At 36.1% G+C, this 20,096-nt stretch overlaps 1 protein-coding gene across 1 annotated transcript in view; it reads left to right on the top strand.

The window, feature by feature from the left end:
* Positions 1-20,096, top strand: part of LOC145671417 (dnaJ homolog subfamily C member 1) — a 43,384-nt gene that overhangs the window by 9,741 nt on the left and 13,547 nt on the right. Inside the window, exons 3-4 of the mRNA XM_081740589.1 lie at positions 3,620-3,838; positions 15,931-16,019. Coding sequence (XP_081596715.1) covers positions 3,620-3,838; positions 15,931-16,019 — 308 coding nt within the window. The remainder of the gene's footprint in view (positions 1-3,619; positions 3,839-15,930; positions 16,020-20,096) is intronic.

The following is a 20,096-nucleotide window of genomic DNA, read 5'->3' as shown; positions in this document are numbered from 1 at the left end:
ATCACTGTTGTAAAACTTATGGGTGTTGGTGGAAGTCTGGAAGGTCAGTAGTTATAGGTTAAGTTGAATTTGTCCTTTGGGCTTTTGTTTCAGTTACGCCATTTATTTGTTATATCTCATTTTGTGTATATGGAGGGTAATTGTGAGACACATGCTACATTAATGTATTTTAGAAATAACTGAAACCTGTCTCTGTATCCTAATATGTTGAAGTTTTGAAAAAACTGTATTTGCAGTTTAGGTAGTCCTATAATATTGTTTCGTAGCAACTTTGAAAATTGTAGACCTACATTATTTTGTTGAAAATAGGAGTACCCTAAGTTGTTTTTTAGTGGACAGCCTGGAACTTTGTTTCATAAAGTTGTCTAAATTTGTTTCATAAGCCTGTTTAGAAACCTGAAAGTATCTAATATAGGCTATTAGCCTATAGGCCTATTATAGTCAACTAGAAAGAGTTAGCAGAACATCAGTAGGTATTTCCACTTTATTTCTTAGTTATTTTCTTGTAACTTAACCAAATATTTGTATATCTTTACGTAATAAACACAAAATAACAAAGACTTCTTTGTTTCACAATAAGACTCATTCGTACCTCAATATCACATACAGAAAGCTGGGGCAACAGATGTCTCATAATTACCCTTTTGGAGGGAAATTATGAGACAGCACAAGTTTGACATTTACTCATGACAGGAAATTTGTTGCCAGCAAATTGTTACTTTATTGGAAAAGTTGTGAAATTTGTCTCATAATTACCCTCACTGACCCTACTATTATTTTAGAAAAGTGTGATGGTAAAGGTTTCATTTGAATAACTCTTAAAACATAGCAATCCATTTAAAACAATTCGTGTTGCTAGTTTATTGAAAATATTAAATTGAGGTGTTTTGCTTTTAATGTGAAGTATAATACCTGGCTTAGTGCTTGCTTTAATGCTGTGCCCAAACGAAGTTCTACTTTCAGCGTTCAACGACTTTTCTTCATTTCATCATCTTCCAACTTGGTTAGGAGCATCCAGCAACATTATTCAATGAAATTTGTCCCTTTCAGGCGTAAACTAATAAGTCAGTCCATGAAGACATTCAGCACCACCTTCCCTTGCGATTAGTGACCTGTGGTGCTTCTACTGCTTGCTTTGTGATCATCTTTGGGTCATATTGATATACCCAGGATTTATTCATATTAATTATCTTGAGAAAAAGTTCTGATGTGCGCTGCAGAGCTGAAACATTTGTACAGAAGCCGTCTCTAGTGCTGAACTTGGAATAGCGTCAGCGAGCGTGGGACTCAGGGAAAGGAGACTTCGTCATGTGCAGCTCGTTATATAGTATGCTAAATTCTGACCCCTTAATAATGGTGATGTTTCCCTCCCTTACGAAAGTAGCAGTGGTAATAGAATGATCTGCGAACACAAGATTCAGCTTCTTCGCATTTTCAGGTTGCTCCGAGAGAGAAGGCCGCGCACTGCGTTCCTGTTGAAGACTTGCTTCACCACAATGAAACTTTCTAGGCCACTTTATTACCATATAATCCTTAAGCTAAGCTGATCTTAAACTTGAGCTGGCTCAACGGGCTGTACAATCTTTGTTTTCTAGTTTTCTGGCAGTATGTAGCAGAACCACTATGCACGAATGTGTACCGATCAGCTAGCTTAAGGATCAAATTCTTCCCTGCAATGCAAATCTCAGGGTTGACAAAAACCATGGTTTTTATTGACAGAAACCAAAAAAACACTTTTTTTTTGTTTAAACCAGGTTTTGGTTTAAATAATTTACTCTATGTATTTATATTAGATATGAACAGAAATGAGTTTTTTTCGTCTTGGTGTTATTATGCAACAACAAGGTTATGCTGGAAGGGGTCACATAAGCTTAAAGCGGAATCCAAACCGCTTCTCGACTTATATCCAAGAGAAATTGTCCATTTGGATACGAACATTACACAAATCCGATTGCCGACTCACTCACGAAGGACTCCTGATAAAAATACGTTGTACTGATCTTTACATAGGCCTACTTGTTAATATAATTGTCAAGAGTCATTTCAGAAGGACAACAAGTAAAAACATACCAGAATTATATATAAATCGGGAAACTCGCGCCTGAGCCATTGGGAAAATCCTGTTATTACTTTAAATGTATTTGTATGTAAAATTTTAAGGTCGACGTATCATAATCACTACGCTAAAACTGAGGTATTAAATTACAAGTTTGGTATGTAGATATCATTCAATAAAATTAAAGTCAAATCCAAGTTGATGTTGGAAGCTACGTAGGCAATTCATAAATTTTTCCAATTTCTACCAATATATTTAAACAACCTTGCTTCTTTATAAAACAACAGTCATTGATTCAATAGAAATATATAATTTGTTTTCATTTCGTATGTTTAGGCTTAACATCCTTATGAAATACCAAGGTTACCACGGAGAAGACTTTCGTTTAAAGGGACACCTCGAATCGCTACTTGGTTTACATTTGAAAGATGGGTTGTGGTTCGATCGAGAATTGAACACGGGATCCCTTGATTAAAAGGTGAAAAGTAGATAAACGTAATGCGGATGGTTTGATATGTGGAAACGTCACCATGAAGTTCACACGATTTAAAGCATTTTTCGTTTTTTTTTTTTTTTTTTTTTTTTTTTTGATTAAACCAGTTGGTTTTTTTGTAAAAACCAGCTGGTTTAAACCAGCCAACCCTGGCAAATCTTGATACAAGCTTTCGAATAGAAAGAAGCAATTATTACTTTATGAATGTTCCTCGTATAATATGATTGTTCTATATATACTCATACATTGCAAAAGGTTTCTTCTGAAAGCACGTAGAGTAGAGCATTGTGTATATTAATCAATCCAAAATTCACCCAGTTTCTGTCTATTCCGGTGAAGATCGTAACGAAAACAGGACTTTACGTGATTCAATATTAGCCGCGAGGTTGGCTTTTGTAAACCAAGGTTAAAAATCCAACTGGAAAAAAATGAAATATTTAAGTTTTACGTTCCACGTTTATGCCGGTTAGGCTAAAGGAGACGGTGATGATGAGAAATGAGTGAAATGGTGGAATGAAGAAAGTGGGAGGAAACGGGAATACACCGAGAAAACCCACGAGCACGGTGTTTGTCCACCACAAAGTCCACACGGCGCGAGCTGGTATCGAACCAAGGACCCTAAACACCGGAGGTGAACGCTCTACCACTGAGCCACCGTGCCCCCCAAACTGAAAATACTTTAAAATGCTGCTTCTGCTCCACATCTGAACAAAATATATTTCGCTAAAATCGGCCCCTACTTCAGTAAAACAGTAACTCCGACCCTTTTAAGTAATAGTAATGTTTATTAAGATTTTAAATTCTAGGGGGTCCGGATTTCATATGTTTCTAGAGTGCCTTAAATACTAGTGCTTATACCCCTCTCACCTTCAAGAAAAGCACCCATTTACCATGCTATAACTGGAGAGATTATGTAAGTTACAGTTTTTTAACCCATTTTAAACTTTTAAAAGCTTCTGATGAGGTAAGTGTGCTCGAAAACATCTTCATAATCATTGCGGTGAGTATGAAGCATTTCTTGTTTTGCTATTATTTGTTCAACATTTATTGAACTTGTTTCTATTTTGCAGTTGGTTGCTATCTATGAGGTCCTTCGTGATAGTGCCAAGAGAGCCCGCTATGACGCTGTGTTGGAGAATGGATTGCCTGATTGGCGACAGCCTGTATACTATTATCGACGCGTTCGAAAGATGGGGCTATTCGAGATGACAGTTATTTTATTCCCCATTATTACCATTGGGCAGTATATTGTGTCTTGGGCGTCGTACTGGGAGAAAAAGTATACAGTAGTAAGTAGTGTTTAAACATTTTAAATTGTTAATAGAGAAAGTTAAATATTTACAAAAGCATCGAAAGAACAATTCTAAAATAGACTCTTCAGCAATAATTTTCCGCTTCCTTCAGTGCATATATTTTTTTAAAAAATTCCGTTGCTTTAAGTACTACATTACTGATAATTTTATTTCACTGTAGAAATAGTAATTATGATTTCAAAAGTAATTCTTTGAAAATTCCGTGCTTTTAACTTCTATATTTTATGAACTGTGAATGGACTACTTGCAGAAATAATGAATATGAACAAAAACACCAGAGGTGCAAAAAGTGCAGCCAAGTTCGTCAGCCTCAAAAATTGTTGAGATGAGGATGGATGAGCCAAGTTCCTTGGCCACTGCATCTGAAAGGAACACTGGAACTTGGCGCGAGGTGTCTAACATATTCGAATACATTAAGATGTCTGTTCCTAGTTTCACGGCCGGGACATTTCAGCCATAAGGCTAGTGGTGGCCCCCAAATCCACCACGCTCACAAACACCATCCCTAAGGCTCGTTAACATCATTTACTTTGACACTTCGTGGAGGAATATAAGTTTTCCTTGTCTGGGTTTCGAACCACCAACCTTGCTGCAGTATACCGTATATGTGCCGGTTGATGGTGGTTCCAAACTCACCACACCCACTACCACTATCCCTAAGGTTCCTTAACATCATTTTCCTTGACACCTAGCGCCAAGTTCCAGTGTTCCTTTCAGATGCAGTGGCCAAGGAACTTGGCTCATCCATCCTCATCTCAACACTTTTTGAGGCTGACGAACTTGGCTGCACTTTTTGCACCTCTGGTGTTTTTGTTCATATTTCACTTCTTTTTGTAGTTCACCATGTGAATATCGTATATTGGGATTCTCAATTGTAACATATTGCTGGATTTAAATTTAAAATTGTACATTTTTAGAGGAGTCATAATGTGTCACATACAACTTTAGTTCCCAAGGACTCTCCCACCGGGAATCGAACCCAAGACCCTGTACAAGAAAGGCGCACATGCTAGCCACTAGAACAGCGGGGAGGATTTATTCTATTAAATATCTGTCAGAGCGTTATGTCCAAACGAGATTCCAATTCATTTACCCGAACTACAAAATCACGATCGCTAACATCTCATTTTTCATTACCTAAATACGAAGAGTATCAACAGGGCCCAAAACCCTTGATGCTGAATCCTCGCTGCTACATCACTAGACATAGCTGGTGTTTCAATATACTTAGTTGTTCTCTACCTTTTCACGTTGCGAAATTACGGAGTTCATTACATGACGCGCATGTTGCGCAGTTTCACACTGACTCGGGTTTTCCTTCCAATGATATACACCTTTCAAATAGCTTGTAAACTTAATAATATTTGCCACCAACATATCCTAACTGTATATAAAACTACATGAACTGACATAAATTAAAGGGGTGCTTCCGGTTGACGTGGAAAGTTGAAATGATGAAGAGAGATGAAGAATTTTCTTATGCTATTTAAATGTTTTTTTTTTTTTTTTTACATATAATCTCATGTTTTAGGAACTTGGAATTGGAATAAAAAATTGAAATTCGGTACGCTTGTACGTTTTCATTAGTATTACCTAAGTAAATCAGTAAAAATAAACTATTACAACTTTAGAGTGGTTTTATGGGGAACTGAAAAATCTTTCCCATGGTACGTATTTATATGGGACACCTTTTACACCCCAAAATTATACGGCACTTCCTGTAGGGCTACAATGATTAAATTTGATATGATTGTAGTTTTTCGGAACTAACCGACAGGAAAATTGCCAAAAGTGAATATTTTTAATTTTAGGGAGTCTAAAGGGGAGATGAAGAAATTCCCATGCTCTTTAAATAGGCCTTTTTTTTTTTTTTTTGATTTATAATCTCATATTTTAGGTACTTGAAATTGGAATACAAGCGTGAAATTCGGCATGCTTCAACGTTTTCGTTAGTATTTCCTAAGTAAGTCAGTAAAAATGAAAATTTCCAAATTTAGAGTGGTTTTATGGGGTACAGCAAAACCTTTTCCATGTTATTTATATTGGACGTCTTCTACACCCCAAAATGTTTAGGCACTTCCGGCAGGGTTAGAATGATGAAATTTGGCACGGTTGTAGCCTCCCGGGACTAACCAACAGGAAAATTGCTAAAATTGAATATTTTTAATTTTTAAGGAGTCTAAAGGGAGATGAAGAAATCACCATGTTATTTAAATAGGTGTTTTCCTGGAATACAAAATCTTATCTTTTAGATAGTTGAAATAGGAAAAGAAACTTGAAATTCGGGAATTGTAAGCTTAAGAGATGTGAGGAAGTAGGCTGAGCAAAGGCGAGAGTGTGGGGGCCAACCCCCGGAGGGCAAAATCAGGAAATATGAAGAGCAAAGGCACGAAATTCACTGTTGATGAAAAGGCTGATACGTAAGAGATTCTCACACTGTTCACAGATAGAGACATGAAGTATCAAGAACATTTTTACGTAACGACTGTGGTAACTATAATATAACTCTGGTACCAATATATTTACGAAATTGGTTACATTTTGTTGTTAGTCTCACATAAATTCGAACAATTGGATTTCTCATTTCTTCGAAAACTTCATTAATTTTAAACATTCTCACCTCTACATTATCTTACTTATCAAATTAATTTCAATATCTATTTAATACCAATGACTGCAATAAAGGAAAAATATTCACCGAAAAACGACAAAATATTGGCTTTCCTTGTCTGGGTTTCCAACCACGAAATTTACGGCAGTATGTACGTGTCTTAGCCCACGTTTTTAAAAGTTAACTGATTCACAGAACGTGCCTCATTAACTTGCTTAACTATTTATTACTAGCTTTCACTTATTTTACTCGCACACTGAGAAAAACTGTATGTGGCGTATGTAAAAACGTTGGTTACATGTATAAATTCTATAGTTCTTGGACTTAACGTACACTAAACGTATAACTGAAAAAGTATATTTGAACGTACTTTCCGTATAAGTGTTCCGAATAAACGTACTTTCTACACGAACGAAAAAACTGTATGTAGGCGGTCAGGATCTCACATAGAGATGGCCGTATGTAACTTATAGCTGACGTACGTAATGTACGGAAGACTGTTAGATGTCAGACATCCTGCAACGACCCCGTATATTTGTACACTATACCGCTATCCGGATAACGGATTTTTCTCAGTGACCTTAGCTCATTTTTCTATTAACCTAGAACGACAGGGACACGAACACAGAAACATCCCAAAGGCTCTTCCACCGGGAATCGAACCCAGGACCCCATACAACAAAGGCGCACGTGGTAGCCAATAGACCAGCGAGGAGGGCACCAACTCGACCACTCAGACGATTGACAACATTATCACTATGCACATGATGTGTTCAATAACGGAATCGTTCCCGATTTCTGATTGTAAGGACAGTCTTTTTTCCTAATGAAAAAATGTCCATAGCAAATTCCTCAAATTTCATTTTCAAGCCGTTATAGTGTACCTTTATGGAGAGTTTCGCATCTTTGTCTCATTAAGAAGTACCTAATGGCTATGGACAGTTTTTCGCCCATAAAAATTCCCATAGTACATTCCTTAAATTTGGAACCTTTACTTACACAGGTCATTACATAAGGTAGGTAACATTATGCAGAGTTTCAAATCTCTATCTCGTTTGGAAGCACTTAATCAATGATGAGTGAGTAAATGAACTGATCTCTGTTTGAGTAAGGACAATTTTTTGCCCATAGAAAATTCCATAGCACATTCCTTAAATTTCGGATAGTTTTCATATTCAAGCCATTATAAGCTACCTTCGTGTAGACATTCACATCTTCATCTCATCGGGAAGTACCTAATGGCTACGGACAACTTTTAGTCTATAAGAAAATTTCCCATAGCACATTCGTCACATTTCGGACTTTTTCCATACTCAGGTCATTATAAGATACCTTTATGCAGAGTTTCACGACTTATCTTATTGGAAATACAAAATTAACGTGATGAGCGAGTGAGTGAATCGATTTCTGCTTGAGTAAGGACGTTTTTACCCATAAAATTTTTCCATAGCACTTCCTTAAATTTCGGACATTTTCCATACTCAAATCATTAAAAGGTACCTTTATGCAGAGATTTATTCTTCTATCTCATTGGGAAGTACCTAATTAATGCTATGAATGAGTCAATCAGTGAGTGAACCGATTTCTGCTTGGCTAAGGACAGTTTTCACCCATAAAAGAATCCTTTAGTACATTACTTAAATTTCAGACCTTTACCATACTCAAGTCATTATAAGGTACCAATATACAGACTTTTACGTCAATATTTCATAAACAAGTACTTAATCAATGTGACGAGTGAATGAATCAACCGATATCTGCTTGGCTAAAAATAGTTTCTCACCCATAAAAAAATTCCCATTACAAATTCCTCACATTTAAGACTTTTTTCACACTCAAGTCATTATAAGGTACCTTTATGCAGAGTTCCACGTCTCTATCTCATTGGAAACTAGGAAATCAATGTGATGAGTGAATGAATGAACCGATTTCTACTTTGCTAAGGACAGTTTACATCCATGCAAAATTTCCCACAGCACATTCCTCACATTACGGTCCTTTTTCACACTCAAGTCATTATAAGGCACCTTTGTGCACAGCTTCACGTCATTATCTCATTGGAAACTAACAAATCAATGTGATGAGTGACTGAATGAACCATGCTTTGCTAAGGACATTTTTTCGCCCATGAAAAATTTCCAATAGCACATTCCTCACATTTCCGAATTTTTTCACACTTAAGCCATTATAAGGTACCTTTATGAAGAATTTCACGTTTATATCTAATTGGGAAGTACCTAATCAGTTTGAGTGAGAGGTCGAACATATTTATGTTTGACTAAGGACAGTTTCTCGCAAATAAAAAATTCCCATAGCACATTAATCACATTTCGGACTTTTTCTGTACTCTAGTCATTATAGGGTGCTTTTATGCAAAGTTTCACGTCTATACCTCATTGGGAAGTACCTAATCAATTTGATGATTGAGAGAATGAAACGATTTCTACTTGGCTAAGAACAGTTTTCCGCCAATAAAAAAATTCTCATACCACATGACACACATTTCCGAATTTTTCTATGCTCAAGTCATTATAGGGTACCTCTATGCAAAGTTTCATGTTTCTATCTCATTGGGAAGTATTTAATCCATTTGATGAGGGAGAGAATGAACCGGTTTGTGTTTGACTAAGGACAGTTTTCGCCTAAAAAAAATTCCCATAGCACATTCCTCAAATTTCGGACTTTTTCCATATTCAAGTCATTATAATGTGCCTTTATGCAGAGTTTCACGTCTCTATCCCATTGGGAAGTACCTAATTAACTTGATAAGTGAGTGAGTGAAACGATTTCTTGAATGGCTAAGGACATTTTTTGCCTATAAAAACTTTCCCATTGTGCATTCCTTAAATTTCGGACTTTTTCATACTCAAGTCATTGTAAGGTACGATTGTGCAGAGTTTCACGTCTCTGTCTCATTAGGAAGAAGTACCTAATCAATTTGATGAGTGAGTGAGTGAAACTATTTTTTTCCTGGCTAAGGACAGTTTCTTGCCCATAAAAAATTTGCCATAGCACATTCCTCAAATTTCGGACTTTTTCCATACTCAAGTCGTTATAGGGTACATTTATGCAAAGTTTCACGTTTCTATCTCATTGGGAAGTACCTAATCAATTTGACGAGTGAGTGAGTGAAACGATTTTTTTCCTGGCTAAGGACAGTTTTTTGCCTATAAAAATTTCCCATAGTACATTCCTCAGATTTCGGACTTTTTTTTATACTCGAGTCGTTATGAGGTACCTTTATGCAAAGTTTTACTTTTCTATCTCATTGGGAAGTACCTAATCAATTTGTTGAGCGAGTGAGTGAATCGATTTCTTGCTTGGCTAAGGACAGTTTTTTTGCCCATAAAATATTTCCCATAGTACATTCCTCAGATTTAGGACTTTTTCCATACTCAGGTCGTTATTGGGTACCTTTGTGTAAAGTTTCAAGTTTCTATCTCATTGGGAAGTACCTAATCAATTTGATGAGTGAGTGAGTGATACGATTTTTTTCCTGGCTAAGGACAGTTTTTTGTCCATAAAAAAATTTCCGTAGCACATTCCTCAGATTTAGGACTTTTTCCATACTCAAGTTGTTATAGGGTACATTTACGCAAAGTTTCACGTTTCTATCTCATTGGGAAGTACCTAATCAATTTGATGAGTGAGTGAGTAAAACAATATTTTTCCTGGCTAAGGACAGTTTTTTGCCCATAAAAAATTTCCCATAGTACATTCCTCAGATTTAGGACTTTTTCCATACTCAAGTCGTTATTGGGTACCTTTACGCAAAGTTTCACGTTTCTATCTCATTGGGAAGTACCTAATCAATTTGATGAGTGAGTGAGTAAAACGATATTTTTCCTGGTTAAGGACAGTATTTTGCCCATAAAAAATTTCCCATAGTACATTCCTCAGATTTCGGACTTTTTCCATACTCAAGTCGTTATAGGGTACCTTTACGCAAAGTTTCACGTTTCTATCTCATTGGAAAGTACCTAATCAATTTGATGAGTGAGTGAGTAAAACGATATTTTTCCTGGTTAAGGACAGTTTTTTGCCCATAAAAAATTTCCCATAGTACATTCCTCAGATTTCGGACTTTTTCCATACTCAAGTCGTTATTGGGTACCTTTACGCAAAGTTTCACGTTTCTATCTCATTGGGAAGTACCTAATCAATTTGATGAGTGAGTGAGTAAAACGATATTTTTCCTGGTTAAGGACAGTTTTTTGCCCATAAAAAATTTCCCATAGTACATTCCTCAGATTTCGGACTTTTTCCATACTCAAGTCGTTATAGGGTACCTTTATGCAAAATTTCACGTTTCTATCTCATTGGAAAGTACCTAATCAATTTGATGAGTGAGTCAGTGAGCCTGAAAACTGCATATTTTGGGGGTCCAGTACTCGAATATGGTTGAAGGTAGGAATGTGAGATTTGGCATATGAGTACATCTGTGGGATATCTCCGTACATTCTAAATTTCATGTTTCTACCCTGAATAGAATCGTTTTTACAAAGCCTCGAAATCGGCGATTTTACCCAAAACTCTTGTTCGTGTATAATATGCTTACGGCAGTGCAGGCCAGTTTTCATTTTCTTCCAGGAACTTGGCTGCCATGCACTGCCGTGCATGTTGATAGGATTTAATGTGATATTACTCTCAAATTCTCTTTGTTTTACATTAATTCTGCGTTCTCATTGCCCGTAGTTAGAATTGAAATTAAGAAATGTTGACATGTTACCTATCTGTACACACAGTACTTGAAATCTTTCCACAACACTTACGTCTTAGTAATAATCATTTTACTGTAACCCATTGCTGCAGAAATGTTGATTGGAATTGGTAGGTTAGTATTAATGCCGAAGACTGTATGATGTTACGAGATTTCTAACTGTGAAGTCGCCACTTCATTCCACATAAGTTATTCATGAATTGTTCTTTACTGTGTTCTCTTGTTGAAAGTATGTAGTTTCTATAGTTTTCTGAGCATAAATTGATTAAAAAAAAAGTCCACAAAATTTCCTTCTTAAAAGTGAAATAATATCTTTTTGTTTATGAATGTTGTTTGTATGCTTTACTGACTTCTGTTATTATTATTATTATTATTATTATTATTATGTCTGAAAGTATTTGAGAACAAGATCCTGAGACGAATATTCGGACCCAAGAGGAACGGGAATGGGGAATGGCGGAAACTTCATAATGAGGAACTACATAAGTTATATTTTTTACCCAACATTGTTAGGGTCGTCAAGTCTAGAAGGCTTAGGTGGGCGGGTCATGTAGCTAGAATGGAAGAAAGTAGAAACGCTTTCAAAGTCTTGACTGGAAGACCAATCGGAAGACGACCATTAGGAAGACCTAGGCGCAGATGGGAGGACAATATTAAGATGGATCTCGCAGAGATTGGAATACAAAGTAGAAACTGGATCCAATTGGCTAAGGATAGAAGTCAGTGGAGAGCTTTTGTGAACGCGGCATTGAACCTCCGGGTTCCATAGGCCATAGAGTTAGTTAGTTAGTTATTATTATTATGTATCCTATCAGTTCATTAAGCAATTTTAAATATTGTTTGTTCCCAAGTCTCGTGGATCGGGTGAAAAATGTGCCTACGTGAGTATAAAGTGCAACCTAGCGTTATCTGTAGATAAATACCATCAATATGCTTGAAATTTCATTAACTCATTCTGTGTAAAGTAATTTGTAGATTCTCTAGGACACATATTTAAATATAGAAAAGACCTCCTCTTGCATCCGGTGCTACTGTATCCAGGGTTGTTGGAATTTTTCCCACCTATATATATATATATATATATATATATATGGTAAAACCTATATAAAACAACACAATAATACGTCCCCCCCCAAATCTCCAAAAATTATATTCAAAACTTGAATTGAAATAATAAGCTTCATGTGATTATAATTACTTTGTTTTTTCTTACGTATACCTAGTTTCAGAATTGACTTAAAATATATATTTATCGCCTGAACAGAAGACCATTGAAAACAATGCGGACACGATGGTTCAGTGGTAGAGGGCTTACCTCTGGTGCGTGGGGTCCCTGGTTCGATACCGTCAAGCAAGTTTGTGGTGGACAACATCGTGCCCGTGGGTTTTTCTCGGGGACTTCCGTTTCCCCCACTTTCTCATTCCACCAATTCTTCCAGTATCATCCACTTGCTTCAATGATCGCCTCCCTTAGCAGCCTAAAGGTCATGCATAATCGTGGGACGTTCAACTGAAGAATTTTTATTTATTTATTTTTTTTTTTTACCATTGATGTTTGGAAATCATCTATCTATTAAAATGCTACAAAAGCTATAAAAACGGCTGAACTCCAACCTCTAACTCTGGATTTCACACCTTTGACTTACGGTTATTTGTGATTTCACGTTTAAAAAAGACAATATTTTAAAGTATGTGTACTTTAAATAAATTATTATTTAAATATATCTTTTTTTTATAAAGTTTATGTTTTAAAGCTATTGTTCAAACCCTTTGTATATTTTATAAGTCTTCTCCAAAATCAATGCAAATGAATTGTGCTGCCATCTTTGGAGTTCTTTTAAACTATATGTTTGTGGCCAATACTTTCGACAATGAGATCTCGGAAACTACAGGCTCTAGAAAGATCACGTTTTCACTGATCGATTGCAAATTTTGCATAGATTGTTCAGTTCTAATTGAATATTTAAAAAAATGCCCATTATTTCTTTATTACATTTGTACGGGTACACTGGAAGTGTTGAAATTAAAAAAAAAAAAAAAACTAAAGCATCATATCCTACGCATTATACATGCCAACATCACACTGTTGTATATGCGGGTTAAATATGTCTCGGGCGTTTGTTTCCTTATCAAATAATACTGAAAAAGGAAGGATAACCATTTTTCCAATCTAAGTTGAATCTTTATTTTTGGAGTGTTTGCCCAATGAACACCATATATAACTCACCTTATAATTAATTATGTATGTAATGTATTTGCTTATTACATACTGCATACAAGAAGGAAGAAAACACTGGTCATACATGACTTAGAAACTCCAACCGGAAGTAGGCTTAAATTTTGCGAACGGTGAAAGATATTGAGAAAAAATAATGGAAAAATACTCCCCTTTGTGATACTCCTTGCCGATTTATATATATATATATATATATATATATATATATATATATATATCAAAACGTCTTTAACTTTTGTCTGTAAAGGAACATGTACAGATGTTGTGAGAAATGGAAAGGAGATTTATGCTCATAATCGAATAATGGGCTGTGTAGAGACCGCAGGTTCAGCTAGTGCATAACAAATTGTGTTTGTACTCGATGAGATTTGCTGTAAGTGTTCAACTATAATCTGTTATGTAAAAATGAAAGGAATCTTGTTTATGATCGCATCACAGAGAAACGGTTAAACCGTTTGGAATCAATTTTTGAATGTAGTTATCAGGTATCTCGAACTAGGTTTCTAATCATATTACTTTGATTAAAATTCATATTCTATGGAAACGGAAGGTCACAGTCCATGCGAAAACTTGGGCATTTCACGATCCTCTCAAGTTAGGAAGATAAAACTTGGGAAGTAAACTCCCTATTAAAAACAAGTGAACCCACGTTCCAGCGGTTTTGAGAATTCCCATTTTAAGTGAGGAAAGAGGTTATTTTCTAAAATACGAATGTGATAATGTTGCTTGTCGTTCCTGATCTCATCACGGGGAAATGGTTAAGGAGTTTGAAATGAATTTTTGAACACTGTTAGTACCTACCTTGAGCTGGGTTTTTATTCATATTTGATTTAAGGGCACATCCGAGAGAAAAGCAGGGTGGAGTGAGTTTCAAAATTCATGAAAAAAAAAAAAAAATATCACGAGTCCGCCAAGCTAGGAAGATGAGACTGAGTGTATAAACTTTTCTCCTCGATGCTGAAAAGGGATATTGAACTTTAAAATGATCAACAACCATGTTGTTACAAACTTGTTACTATGACGGTCAGTTTGTTATGCGTGGGGCCGCGGTGGCCCAGTGGTAGAGCGTTCAGTTCTGGTGCATAGGGTCCTTGGTTCGATCCCAGCTCGGGCCAAGTAAGTTTTGCGGCGGACAAACACCATTTGCGTGGATTTTCTCCGGAGTTCTATCGTTTCCTCCCATTTTCTTCATTCCACCATTGCATTCATTTCTCATCATCACCTTTACCCTAGTCGGTATAACCGTCCGACGTAAAACTTAAAAAAAAATTTCATTTTTTTCTTGTGCGTGTGGAAATCGTGAAATATTCTAGGACCATTGTAAGGTCTTAACCAATTAACTTTGTGAAAGATGTGAATATCATGAAGCATTTCAGTGACGAATCCGTTCATGTTAATCAGAATTCACACACCATTGCTTTGTGGAGAGTTATTATTATAGCATGGGTACATAGCCAATTAAATAATTGTATTAAAGAAGGGGAACAAATATTGTGTTATTTTGTAACAGAACAAAAAAGTGTCTGACACATTTTTCGTACTTACTTTCGTATAGTTCCATTTTTACACTGTAGTGTAAATCGAGTTAATTCTATTGCTCTTATTATAATATTGTGTTGCGCATTCATAGAGATATGCGGTCATTTAAAACAACAGTGATTATGCCCCTTCGTTGCGTATATATTAAAGAATCACGGAAATAACCGTTATTATTTCATTCATATGGTAACCCTTTTCCTTATCAGGATCATGAAAGTAAGTAAATACGAGGCGTACTCAGAAAGTAACTTTCAAACGCGTCCCATAGCTAGGAAACCGCATGTTGCGCGAAGCGATAGCGTGCACTTAAGGGACTAAGGTTCTAGCATGGCGCATGCGCCAGCGGAACTTCCCTAATGCCTTCAGTAGCGTCGTGGCAGTGATTAAAGATGAACGTTCCTGTTCCAGCTCCCGCCGCGTGTGAAGTGCGAGCAGTGATAAAGTTTATGAATCCGCAGTGCATAGCGCCGATTGAAATCCATCACCAGAGCTAGCGACAGGAGCTGGAATAGGAACATCCATCTTCAACCACTGCCACGACGTTACTGAAGGCATTAGGAAAGTTTTTGCTGGCGCATGCGCCATGCTAGGACCTTACTCTTTCACGTGCATACAGTCGCTTCGCGCAGCATACGGTTTCCTAGCTATGATACGTGTCGGAAAGTTACTTTCTGGATGCACCTCGTATTTTACAGTATAATTTACGTAAGGCTTATTATTTCTGCTGGATTATTATTATTATTTTGTAATTGAAGAATATACTGTATAAAAATCACCACTTTCCTCTTTCTTATTAGCGAATTAATAAAACTTACATCAGTACTCTGAATTCTAGATCAAATTAGGGTAAAGATAGACGAAGTATAATAATGGAAATTTAATGTCTATAGTGTATAACAACAAACAAAATGTTGGTTTATTTACTTTTCTTTCTTCAGTAAATGAAATTATTTTAATTGCAGGAAACCAAAACACGTAAAAGAAAAACGAAAAAAGGCAAGTCAGAAACTGTGGTATGTCCAGAGGAAATTTTCGATATTACTCCTCCTAGGTAAGCTTTAACTTAATATGTATGGTGTTACTTCTAAACTTGATTTTTCTAGGGGCGCTGTGGCTCAGTGGTAGAGCGTTCACCTCTGGTGCTTGGGGTCCCTGGTTCGATGCCAGCTTGCGCCATGTGGACTTTGTGGAGGACAAACACCGTGCTCGTGGGTTTTCTCGGGGTTCTCCCTTTTCCTGCCACTTCCTTTATTCCACCATTTCATTCATTTCTCATCATCGCCGTCTCCTTTAGCCTAACCGGCATAAGCAAGGGACGTAAAACTCAAAGATTTCACTTTTTGATGTTTCTAGCTCGGATCCTGGCAGATTTTGCAAACAGGCAAATTTGTCTTATCTCCCACCAGTCCTGCCAGTTGCAGTGATTCACTGCACTGTCAATATATTGCTGTGAAACATAGTCATTAGTGCAGTTCGAAATCACGATGATCACTGAGATCTGGTGTAGCTCATTTGTTCTTTACATTGTGTATAAAGCTAAAACCTATTTTTTATTTTTATTTTCTAAAGTTATTACAGAAGAAAACTAATTTTAATATACCTAGATAGTACTGTTCATATGTAAAATTTCATCGTTTTGGGAATGATAGATCACGAGAACGAATCAAGCTGGAAATCGTGGTGATTCAGAATTCCATTTAGAACTGTTTTCTTCCTGAACGTGATCTTCAACATTGCTGCTCATAGTAGGGCAGGGTGTCTACTGATACTGGAAATATTGGAAATACTTGAATTATATTGGAATTTAATTTTGATACTGGAAAAATCATGAAACTGATAATTTGTTGATAATACTTTTTTGTAATTGTTATAATAGTCTTAGAAACAATTTTGTATCCATTGAAATTGTAAATTTTTCCAAAGCAGGAGTTCTATACATGTTGTAGTTAGACATTTAAAGCAATGTTGGGAGACCCTTTAAAAATGTTAAAAATTCATTGTATTTCAAAAAAATCAAGGTTAACTAAATTTATTAAAAATAAAATATTCTTTTGATGGTAAAACAGTTACAAACTTGAAATCATCATGAGTGTGATTCCTAAAGAACTTTAGAAAAATGATTGTATTAGGTACAGGAATTTTGCTGATAGTTATACTAAATATACTGGAACTATACTGGAATTTTGAAAGTGAAACTCAGTAGACACCCTGTAGGGGATATCGTAAAGTTTTAATTATCATAGTGAAAAAAAAAAAAAGGATAAGGGTTGTTGAAATTTGTAGTTGTTTACCTCTCTCTGTGTAGTCAGCATCCAGATTTACACATTTCACTCAGCGTTCCTTCACTTTACGAATACTGTCATTGTAGAAGTCTACACATTGTGGTTTAAACCACACTTTCATCTCATGAATGACGTCATCTATATTGTCAAAATGGCGATCATTTGGGGAAACAAGAATAAGTCATTGGGTGCGATGTCGGGAGAATAAGGCGGATGCTACAATACTTGGAAGCCGCACGCCCTTGCTTTGTCGACAGCTACTTGAGATGAATGAGCTGGTGCTTCTGAAAAGGTGTCAGCAAACGAGGAACCCAGTGCGCAGATATCTTAGGCATGTAAAGTTCGTCATAGATAATTTTCCACACACTACCACAACTGAGACCAGTCTCATTCATAATCGTTTGGATGGTTACTATACGTCTGTCTTCGAGGATTAAATACTTCACCTTCTTCACAGTGGTCGCATTGTCCGTCAGGGATGGAGTCGTCTGTGAGGACATATAAACAGTGTGGAATTTCCTTTTCCACTTTACAATGTGTCATAAGATGGACAATCATCGCCATACGCGTCCTTCATCTCGTCATGAATTTGTCTGGCATTATTACCCTTCAAATACAGGAACTTTATCATACTGCGAGCTTCAATCGAGCTTCAATTTTATCCATCTTGCACTTTGGTCATTTGACACACCCTGTTTAAAAAAAAAAAAAAAAAAAAAAAAAAAAAAAAAAAAAAAAAAAAAAAAAAAGCTAATTTCCTTAACATCATGCACATAAGAACCAAACATGACACTGACAAAATTTCGTCATCATATGTTAATAACTTCCTGGTGATAATTAAAACTTTACGATACCCCATCGTATATTGGAGTCAGACATAGAACGACTAAGGATAGTAACTGAACTAGTGTCCCCGTTCTGAAGTGTTCTTTGCATTGTTCTGCATAATTCTATATTCCTAATGTTAAATTGCTGTTTTTGGACGTATACCTGCTCTTAGGATGTATTGTGTAATAACGAGTGGAAAGACATTGAATAATATCGACGTATTTTATCCGTTAATGTATAGCATTTGCCAATACTTTTCTCATCCTTGGAAACAAAAGTGTGGACGCCCTGGATTAACTAAAAGGCATTTGCTGTTTGCTACGGATGTATGAGACTGTGAGGTAGTGTGACTGTACTTTACTATTTATTCAAGAGTGTCTTGTGTGTACACCATCGTTCAGAAAGTAATGCCTCCAAGCCCACTACTTGGCCAATAGTACTGCAAACATTCTGAACAGTTTATCATTAATGCACTGATGCTTAACCTATAGAGGGTCACTTGTTTCTGAGTCTATTAAACTGAAATGAATCTTTGAAGTTTTTTTTTTTCTTTGGTGCATTTTGCTGTTGCAAACTAGAAGAAATAATAAGAGGATGGCAAATGAAATTGGACTTTGAAAATAAGTTAGTCCGTTAAATTCCTAGCAACGAATAGAAATCTATCTTGGAACAAGAGACCTGTGTAGTTATTTCAGTGAGACGTGATTTAAAAAAAAAAAAAAAAAAAATCCATTTTCATCAATGTGTAAATTATTCATTGCAGCTTTGAAAAATTCAAGATTGCTAATAAAACTCCAAGTGACCAAAGCAGCAGTCAGTTGGAGTTTTATTAGAAGTGATATGGCAATATAGAGCAAAATAAGCTACATAAATTTTCTTGAAGTTGAAGCAGAGTCCCCATTCCACAAATGAACTTCGCAGCATGTTCATTTTTATGATATCTCCAAATGAAGAAACACATAGTTGTGTCTAAAACTCCGTGCTATTTTGCTTAACATCCTGTCTTTATTAATAATAGCAAATCGTTGCTCCTCCAATTTTGGCACCCAGTCGCCGCCACTGTATGTGATACGTCCATCATTCGTGTATACGTAGATCGTATTGTCTTTAATGTGCTAAGTGTTCTGCAAATGCTAAATATACACAATAATAATATAAAATAAATAAAATAAGGGATGGAAGCTGTTCAACAGAGTATGGTGTAACTTTTTACACTATAATGATCTGAATTATACATTTCTCATTAGGGAGATGAATCTCCGTTTGTTTTGTGGGAAATATTTTTCTCAGCATTTTAGGGTAATATAAGTAGATCAGACCACTTACCCGAACACCAGTCACAAACAGTGGATGAATACATGAGAAGCAAAATCAATTGAAAGAATATTATTGAAATACAAACTGTTCATTCGGAAAAATATACTTTCCTTGAAATTCCTTATCTAAACTAAGAATGTTAACGTTTGTACTTAATTACAATTTTTTCTGTCGTTTTTAGTTGTAGTAAAGTGATCTTGCTTTCAACATACACTAGGTGTACTTTTTCTTTTTTTTTATTAAACAAAAGCTTTTAGAGATCTTTTTTTAATTTTACAACAAAAGCCTTTTTCTGATTTCTCCAGTCATTCGGATTATCTAACTCATTAATCCAATTATCTGGATTATCAAATTATCAAGAACTCTTTAGCCAGTTATTCGGATTATCCAGTTATTTTAGTGATCACAAAGCCCCGTTACCCCCCTCGCGTGTCCACATATTCATAGATGGTCGCATTGTATTAATGTTGGAGCATGGCAGACGACAGCTGTGAAGTAGTGTGACTATACTTTACTATTCGTTCCAGAGTGTCTCTGTGTACTCCATCGTTTTCATAACAGTGTATGATTCTTCTCTATGTACGATATAAAATTCTCCTCAACATTGGTGGTGTGATGGCAGTAAATGTACGTCGAGTAGCATCCTTAAGTTCAACTGTCTCGTAACGTGTGGCAACTTTTTTGTTGTATGAATCCTCATA

This window comes from Thermobia domestica, chromosome 15 (assembly GCF_964235325.1).
Source record: "Thermobia domestica chromosome 15, izTheDome1.hap1.1, whole genome shotgun sequence".
Classification (NCBI taxonomy): Eukaryota; Metazoa; Arthropoda; class Insecta; order Zygentoma; family Lepismatidae; genus Thermobia; species Thermobia domestica.
Note: the sequence above shows the minus strand (reverse complement) of the source record. Positions and strands in the feature narration are given on the sequence as shown.